We start from the raw sequence: 9832 nt of genomic DNA on the forward strand, positions 1-9832 counted from the left end.
CGCCCCCTCCTACACTGCGCCCTGAGGCTGAGCCTCTCTTGCCTCTGCCTCGTCACGGCCCCCCTGGGCTTCCCGACCGCTGAAGCCTGCAGTAATCCAGCGCTGGCTCCCCCGAAACCACCCTGACAAGCTTGACAAGTGAGGATTTATTTACCTCTCCAGGATCCTGTGCAGGAACACTAGCGGCTGTTCATTCGAGTACGGTGGAAATAGCCAAGTCTGATCGTATCCACTCTACTGCGCAGGCGCAAATAACTTGCGCCTGCCCAGTAGAGCGGATACGATCGGGTTCGGCTATTTCCGCCTTCCCCGAACGAAGAGCCGCTAGTGCGTCTGTGCAGGATCGCAGTAGGTAAATATTTACCTCGCCGCTGTTCGGGGGTCGCAGCGCTGGATTGCCGGGCCACCGGAGGACGGGGGAAGCCTTGTTAGGATCCAGAGGCTTCCTCCTCCTGTGGTAAGTATCCCCCAGCGGGATTTTTTTACATTACAGATCCTCTTTAAAGCAAACTGGTGGGGTTGGCATTGCACACAATTAGATACTTACCTGTCCTCGGGAGGGGAAAGGCCCGGTTCACATTAGCGTTAAAAAGCGGAATGGATTATGTACAAACAGAACAGATGCAAATGGATCCAATGATAACCTTGGCACTGTTCACATGCGGCCGTTCGTACGGATCCGCTGCGTACGTTCCACTGAACGGACCGCAAGTTTGCTGCAGTACCAAATTTTCCAGACCGCTAAGCCCAGCGGACCGAAAACGGAAGATGAAGCCCTGTACTGGGGGCGATGAGAGAACGGAATGTATCAACATACTAGTGAAAAAACGGACCATTCGGAGGGTTAATCCACTGGGGGTGGGGGTCTGTGGGGACGCTCCACTGGGAGTGGGAGTCTGGGGGGGATTGTGTACCTGAGCGAGCGGGCAGGTGAGGGAGGGTTTCTTACCTTTCTTCCCCTATTACCTCCCACGTCCAGGGCCGGTTTAAGCAACAATGGGGCCCCAGGGCAAAATAAACCTGGGGGGCCCCCCCAACATATACCCCGGAACAAAAATCGGCATTAGGGGACCTTTTTTGCAGCTGGCATAGTCAGGGTGTGAAGCCCCAATCGGTCGGAGCTCCACATTCTGGCTATCCCAGCCTGCATGGGGGACAAGGGGTTAAAAAGTTTCAGGAGGGGGGGACCCCACATAATTTTTTTTAAAAAAAATTCCCACACTCTAAACATAAACATTTTTTGGGAAAATAGGAAAAAATGCCAGGGATCTTCATACAGCCATATTGCGGCTGTATAGCGATCCGTGGCCAAAGCGCTGCGGCTGCGTATAGACCCCCCTGGAAACCCCGTCAGGAAATGTATTGTGCTTTCGTTTGATGCATATAAAATTACACTACCGTTAGGCTTGCTACTAAAAGTTACATTTACCGCATTCAAAACTATACTTTTTTCCTTCTAAACTTTAAAATCGATTTTCTCAAAAACTATAAGGTCTTTTTGAAAAATTGTTTTTTCCTCTTATTCCTAATGATCTCCTTAACATATCCTGCAAATTTAGGGTTTCTAGCATGTAAGGTGGATTTGCTATTAACCATTAAAGTCGGCAGGTTTTTAAATGTGTTTTTTTTTCCTTTGAAACTTTAAAATCGATTTTCTCAAAAACTATAAGGCCGATTTGAAAATTTTTTTTTTACTCGTGTAGCCACTGGGGGCCCCTACAAGCTCTGGGGCCCTGGGGCAGCTGCCTCCTTTGCCTTAATGGTAGCGCCGGCCCTGCCCACGTCGCATCATGTGACTACCAAACTTCCTCTTTCTGGGTTAAAAGAGGAAGTGTGGTAGTCATGTGACGTGACATAAGATGCAAGGAGGAAGACAGAAGCCTGGTAAGTTAACCCTCCCTCACCCGCCCACTCAGGTGCACGGATCGAAGTGAAAACGGGTGTGATCAACTGGTGATCAGATCCGTTTTCATGGATCCTTTAGCCAGTTTGAAGGAAGCTTTTCTGATCCGGTGAAGCGGAAACAGGATCCGCATTACTGTATCCATTTGGCTTTAAAATCCAGTGTGAACCGGGCCTAAGTCTCTGAGTAGCCCGTTGCAGCAATGAGAAAGCCTGAAGCGTGGCAGTAGCACAGATCTGCTCAGGTTTCGGAGGGAAAAGCCAAACCTGGTCGCGTCCGTGCTACTTTGCAGGCGGGTTCGTGCATGCGCTGTTGCATGGACTCAATCATGCTTGACTTTTTCCACCAAGCTGGTCCGTGCTACTGATCACGTGGGAGACATCTACATATAAATGCGGGAACAGCGCCGGAACAGACTAGTGGAGGAGGATGGGGAGAGCTTCTGAAGATTCCAGAGGCTTCCTTCTCCAAAGGTAAGTACCCAAATTAAACATTTTTATACCCCACAGGTTTCCTTTAAAGAAATGGTAGAAATACCCTTGGCTCAATGAGGCTCTGAGAGAGGTTTCTGAGTTGTGGAATGGAGTCCACCACCTGATACCCAAGCTGGGACAAGGTGGTACGGCATAGTTCCTGCACGGACTTGACGATATTGAAATTTAGACGTAGCCTCCAGTTGTCGGTGGTCTTTGAGGAGTTCCTGTTTGTTGTGTATTTGTTTACATTGGAGGGAACTACGGCGTTTGTATTCTCCTCAATCCACGCCGTGAGGTTTTCTTTCCACTCAAGGCCTACAAAGTTGTATATCTCGTTGGCTTTCCTCACCGGATCCCTGGCAAGGTCCTCATATCGGACAAGCATGTACTTCCCCCGTAGCCAAGAGGGTTTACTAAAGGCTGTCTCTACTGAGTTACTGTAATCCGTACAAATATTTTGGATGAAACTCAAATCTAAGTTATGTGGTTTCCTACCAGAAGAGTTCCAGATTTGGTAAGCCCTATATTGGTCTACAAATGTATATATCCTTGAGAAAAGAACAGCTCTGGGGTCTCTGACCAAGTGAATTATCTTTAGGTTTAGCCGAGGGTCTTCCAACAGCGTCCTCAGATATTTGATCTCCGGAATCCGGATTGTCTTTATGGCCATATGTTTATGAGTACGGCAAGTGATGGAAGCCAAAGTCAGGTTTACCCGTTTGCACTTCTTACTGCATAAACTCTCCTCGACTCTCTCTAAGTGTTCACACACAGGCGGTGAGCACAAAGCGTTGCTCGCCCCGCGCCGGAAGATAAACGGCACCACGTGGTCTTTAGGGGTTGGATTCATATAGTTTTCCAGGAGGTAAAAATCACATTCGAAGAGGTTCCGTAGCAAGTCCCGATAGGCCCCAAGAAGGGACCTCCTGTCTATGGTGGATTTAGCTTTGGAAAACATGTGTTGGACGTGGTAAAGAGGCTCAAACAGGTAGACAACATCAGAGTTTTGGTTGAAGAGTTGGCCAAGAAACGAGGAACCACTTCTGGAGGCGGCGAATACTAGTATTTGTGTCCTGCTCTGTGGGTTGACATCTTCACACAATGATCCTGGAAAGCAAAAGGAAATAAACATCATAAAAAATAGTATATTATTATCTGTTATATAGTGTCATTCTAGCATACAGCACTGTACAGTAAAAAAAGGGTTACGTTATACAATAAAATTGATTCACTAATCCGTGATAACTGATATCACGGTCGTGCTAGCGTTTTTGCGCGCGTAACGTTTTTTCATGCGCAATCGCAAATTTTCCCACAAAAACGTTTGTGCGAAAATTCGCGATTGCACGTGAAAAAACGTTACACGCATTATAACGTGCACAAAGCGCTAGCGCGACCGTGAGATCAGTTATCACGGTTTAGTGAATTAAAGCCCAACAAATGCAAACTAGGGCACAGCAAGAAAAGAGAACACCGACGGAAACAGGAAATTTGGGCGCCTGCGGTAAATGGACAATTTGGGCAATGCCATAGGAACCGATGTTCCGATAACTGGCGGCAACCTGTTTCCCAAGCAGAAAAGTGGGTTGCCCGGTAAAATGTATCATTAAAGGAGGTGTGTGTGTGTGTGTGTGTGTGTGTGTGTGTGTGTGTGTGTGTGTGTGTGTGTGTGTGTGTGTGTGTGTGTGTGTGTGTGTGTGTGTGTGTGTGTGTGTGTGTGTGTGTGTGTGTGTGTGGGGGGGGGGGGGGGGGGGGGGTGTTTGAAAATAAAAACGGACACTTACCTGGGGCTTCTACAGGCCCCCTGCAGTTGTAATGTCCCGCGCCGTCCTCCAACGAGCCTCCTTCCCCCGTCGCTGGTCCCGGTCTAATTACGATTCTAATAAGACCGCGGCTGCGCACCCATGGCTGTGCGTGTGCTCGCTCTCACACGCGTCACCGGGAGCTTACTGCACAGGTGCAGTACAAGAAAACTTCTTACTGCGCATGCGCAGTAAGCTCTCGATAATGCGCACTATTAGTCTTGTTAGATGGATATCAGACTGGGAACCGAGGATCGTAGGAGGACGGCGCGGGACGTGACAGCTGCAGTAGGTCGGTAGAAGCCTCAGGTAAGTGTTATTTTCAAACATCCCCCCACATCACCACTTTAAAGCAAACCTGGATTGAAAAATCGCGCTTTTCTCCTGGCAGACTCAAAGCGCCAGAGCTGCAGCCACTAGGACGCGCTCTTAAGGCAGTAGCAGTGTTAGGGAGACTTGCCAAAGGTCTCCTGCTGAATAGGTGCTGGATTACTGAACAGGCAGGGCTGAGATTCAAACCCTGGTCTCCTGTGTCAGAGGCAGAGCGCTTATCCATTACACCATCCAGCCTGTTGTATGTGTAGTACGGATAAGGAATACAACATTAGTAGCAAAGAAAAGTGTCATTTTGTCACATTTACAGTTTTAAAACCACACTCTGTATTTTAAGCTATAAAACAAAGCTGAAAAAATGACCCTTTGAACTTTGCTGCAGTAAAACCTTATCTCAAGCTGTCTCTCACTGTTTCATGCCTGTTTAAGTGCTTCAGGAAACCGGACTGTATTCCACCCAGTAGGTCGAAGAGCTCAGAGCAGCTCTTTTGCATAGATAACAACTGAAGTTTCTTAAAGTGTAACTGTTGGGCATAAAATCAAAAATCAATTCTTTATTTTTATCTGGTAAACAAGTAATAAGGATGCTAATCAGGCAATCCAAAAGTTAAAATCACAATTACTTTTCTTGTTGATAAATGATCATTCCCCAGTTTACATGACTCTTATTTGGTACACAGAAAATTTGGTACACAAAAGAGAAGTTGCAGGGAATGCTGGGTTGTGCTTTTTTTTTTGCTTCTCTACTTCCCCTCAGACTTAACTAATGCAGCCTGATTGGCTGAAGCCTCTTTCCCTCCTGTTTTCCCCTCCCACACCTCTGTTCCTCTCTGATTGGCCAGTATTTCTCCTGCTGAGACAATGCACTTTCTATGGTGAAGGGCGGGCAAATCAAGCAGAAGAGAATAAGGGCGGATATTACATCACAACTGGCTTCAAAATAGCCACAGTAAATATGGAAACTGTCTAGAATGGGATTCTCTACTTTTCTTTTATAAAATTTACAGGAATCATAACGTGGACAGTACAATACATGTGTTATGTAAGTAGAGCAAGTATTTATCTACTTATATATTTGTTTGTTTTTTCCTAAGATGGTATGGCTGACAGCTCCCCTTTAACTCTTCCTATACTGGAAAACAATATGAGACTCCTTTCTTTGCTACTAATGTTCTATTAATTCTGAGCTGTACCACACATACATTATCACATAAGTTTATTTTTGCTTCAAGTTTGCTTGAATATTTCCCTTTATCATTTACATTATTTACGTAGTAATCAATGCAATTTGGAAACAGGAAATTTGATCTGCCAGGTCAGTCTTTCAAAATGTACAAGCATCCTCATACATCGGCCATCTTTAAAGGGGAACTGTAGTGAAAATAACAATTAATAAAATTGCTTATTTCTTACAATATTCATTTATAAATTATTAAAGGGGCACTGCAGCGAAATACTGTAAAATTTAAAATATGTGCAAACATATACAAATAAGAAGTACATTTTTCCAGAGTAAAATAAATTACTTTTCTCCTATGTTGCAGTCACTTACAGTAGGTAGTAGAAATCTGACAGAAGTGACAGGTTTTGGACTAGTCCATCTCTTCACAGGGGATTCTCAGGGATTTATTTATTTTCAAAAGCACTTAGTGAATGGCAGTTGCTCTGTCCAGCTGCCAAAAAACTGTGTAGCGAGCAGGGAAGCTGGCCAGCATCTTTGTATAATTCCTTTTTAGGGAATATCTTCATAAAGAATAAAAGCCTTGCTGAGAATCCCCTATGAAGAGATGGACTAGTCCAAAACCTGTCACTTCTGTCAGATTTCTACTACCTACTGTAAGTGACAGTATTATAGGAGAAAAGTAATTTATGGCTCTTTTTACTCTGGAAAAAATGTACTTTTTATTTGTATATGTTTGCACATATTTTAAATTTTACAGTTTTTCGCTGTGGTGCCCCTTTAGGTGAGGGCAGGAACACACTAGATAGTTTCACACTTGCGTCTTCCACTATGTGCTATGGAAAATGCTTATGCGATTCTGCCTAGTGTGTTCCTACCCTCAGTGTTGGCCCATTGTAAAAATCTTGATTTACATTCTGAAATATGGTGGTGACGTCTTTAGTTCTGTCAGGTGATCTGTGCGGAATGTTTATTACTGATTGTTCTATGCACAGGGGGAGATACAGCTTGCTTGGCAGTTGGAAACAGCCATTATTTCCCACAATGCAACCAGGTTCACAGACAGGAAACTGTCAGGACCACGGTCATGACATCACGCTATGGGAGGGGTCCCAACACAATATCAGCCAAACGGACCCCCTGATGATCTACTGAAAAAAGGTAAGGGTGTCCATACATTAGACAATGTATGGGCAGATCAACCAAAAGATAAATCTCTTTCTGATCAAATCTGATTGGAGAGAGATCTGTCGCATTCGCCGCTTCCCCCTCCACCCCCCCCCCCCCAGTGCATACACGAGTCCCACATGGTTGCCAGAGTAACGTGGTCACGTGTGACGGCATACACTCGCCCACGAGTACGTTGGCCACCATGTGAGGCGTGTGAATGGATGGAGGACGGAGCCCAGAGCCAGCGGCGGACATGGACAGGTAATATAATGCACTGGGCACTGGAGATGGGCACATTAGGGGGGCAGCATCGGGGGTTTCATTGCATTCAGAGCTCGTCCTGATTTCGCTCACTGTTAGCACAGCGTATCCGACCGACCGCAACAGACGAACTCTGATCGACATGCTCGACCCGAAATTGCTCGCATCATCAATCGGACATGCACTTGGCAGCACCGATTTTCATCCGATTCGATTATAATTATCGGAATTGGATGGTTGATCTGCTGCCAAGTCGCTAGACATAGGGGTACTGTAAAGATTTCTCCTGGGAAAGGGGTATCAGCTACTGATTGGGGTGAAGTTCAGTCCTTGGTTACAGTTCATCTTTAATTGTTGATTACTTTTTTTAAAGATAGTAAATAAATAGTTCATCTGTTCATTTTCTGCTTTTCTTTTCTTTTCTTTTTTTTGACAGATACAATCTTGTCTTGGGTATGTAATTTAAAGTGACACTTAAAGGGATACTGTAGGGGTGTCGGGGGAAAAATTAGTTGAACTTACCCGGGGCTTCTAATGGTCCCCCGCAGACATCCTGTGTTGGCGCAGCCACTCCCCAATGCTCCGGCCCCGCCTCCGGTTCACTTTTGTAATTTCCGACTTTAAAGTCAGAAAACCACTCCGCCTGCGTTGCCGTGTCCTCGCTCCCGCTGATGTCACCAGGAGCGTACTGCGCAGACACAGACCGTACTGGGCCTGCACAGTACACTCCTGGTGACAATCCCGCTGATGTCAGCAGGATCGAGGACAAAGCAACGCAGGCGGAGTGGTTTTCAGACTTTAAAGTCTGAAATTCCAGAAGTGAACCGGAGGCGGGGCCGGAGCATCGGTGAGCGGCTGCGCGGGCACCGGATGTCTGCGGGGGACCATTAGAAACTCCGGGTAAGTTCAACTCATTTTCCCCCGACCCCCCTACAGTGTCCCTTTAAGCGAAAGAAACCTCATGATATAATGAATTGTATGTGTAATACGGATAATTAATAGACCATTAATAGCAAAGAAAATAGTCTCATATTTTTATTTTCATATATATATACTAGCTGATGACCCGGCGTTGCCCAGGAATGTATTTGGCTGGTGTTGGCCCCGCCCACTTTTTCTAACCCTAACACACAAACCCTGAATGACCAAGTTTGTGAGCTTTGGCATCAATAATTTGTATATTCCCATAGAAATTAAAAAATTAGATTAGCTGTTTGCGACTCCGCCCCTCTCCAGCATTTGAACTATAGGCACTCATTGAGTAACTGTAGCAGGTTCGAGGCATCTTCTATTAACATTGGCAGCAATTTAAATATTCCCCTTGAAAATCAATAGGTGAATTTTGATTGTCCATTATAGGCCCCACCCACTTCCCTGATTATTAATCCCAGTCACCCAGTGACCATCTGTGCAAAGTTTGAGAACCCTGCCATTAACATTGTAAGAAGGCCTGCAGTTTATATTTTCCCAGTGAAATTTGTATTTGGCTCTGCCCACTTTTTGTAACCTAGACAATGACCAAGTTTGTGAGCTTTCAGGTCCTTGGCTTCAATAAAAACAAATCTGATTGGCTGTTTTTGGCTCCGCCCCTTTTTCTGAATTTGAACCCCAGTGACCCAATGGCCAACTGTGCCAGGTTTGGGGCATCTGCTATTAACAGTGTAATGGCAGCAATTTAAATATTCCCCTTGAAAATCAACAGGTGAATTTTGATTGGCTGTTGTAGGCTCCACCCATTTTCATGAATATTAATCTCAGTCACCCAATGACCAACTGTGCAAAGTTTGAGAACCCTGCCATTAATGGTGTAAGAATGGCTGCAGTTTATATTTTCCAGTGAAATTTGTTTTTGGCTCCGCCCACTTTTTGTAACCTGGGCACACAGTCACTCAATGACCAAGTTTGTGAGCTGTCAGGTTCCTGGCATCAAAAATGTGTGAATGGAAGCAGTTTATCCAGCAGGGAAATCTGATTGGCTGTTTGTGGCCCTGCCCCTTTAGTGAATTTGGACCCCAGTCACCCAATGACCAACTGTAGCAAGTCTGAAGCCTCTGCCATAAACAGTGTAAGAATGACAGCAGTTTCAATATTACCCTTGAAAATACAATAGGTGAATTTTACTTAGCTGTTGTAGGCTCCACCCACTTTCCTGAATATGAATCTCATTCACCCAATGACCAAGTGTGCCAGGTTTGAGAACCCTGCGATTAACAGTCTAAGAATGGCTGCAGTTTACATTTTCCCATTAACCTCCTGAGCGATAATCCCGAGCTGAGCTCGGGGTATATCGCGCAGGAGGATTTCTCAGGCCCTGGTGGGCCGATTTGCATAATTTTTTTTTGTTACATGCAGCTAGCACTTTGCTAGCTGCGTGTAACTTCCGCTCGCCGCCGATCCGCCGCCGCTCGCCGTGCTGTGCAGCCCCACCCTCCCAGACCCCTTGCGCAGCCTGGCCAATCAGTGCCAGGCAGCGCTGTGGGGTGGATCGGGACTCCCTCTGACGTCACGACGTCCAAGACGTCGGTGACGTCATCCCGCCCCGTCGCCATGGCGACCGGGGAAGCCCAGCAGGAAATCCCGTTCTGAACGGGATTTCCTGCTTACTCTGATCGCCGAAGGCGATCGGAGTGGGTGGGGGGATGCCGATGCGCTGCGGCTATCATGTAGCGAGCCCTGGGCTCGCTGCATGACTTAAAAAATAAAAAAT

General features: G+C 46.1%; 1 protein-coding gene across 1 annotated transcript in view; it reads right to left on the minus strand.

Annotated features, from left to right (window-relative positions):
* Positions 1 to 326: 326 nt before the first annotated feature.
* LOC137564443 (carbohydrate sulfotransferase 1-like) overlaps positions 327 to 9832 on the minus strand; it is a 146983-nt gene continuing 137477 nt past the window's right edge. Inside the window, exon 3 of the mRNA XM_068278326.1 lies at positions 327 to 3486. Coding sequence (XP_068134427.1) covers positions 2420 to 3486 — 1067 coding nt within the window. The 3' untranslated portion in view covers positions 327 to 2419. The remainder of the gene's footprint in view (positions 3487 to 9832) is intronic.

The sequence above is a fragment of the Hyperolius riggenbachi genome, chromosome 3 (assembly GCF_040937935.1).
Source record: "Hyperolius riggenbachi isolate aHypRig1 chromosome 3, aHypRig1.pri, whole genome shotgun sequence".
NCBI classification, from domain to species: Eukaryota; Metazoa; Chordata; class Amphibia; order Anura; family Hyperoliidae; genus Hyperolius; species Hyperolius riggenbachi.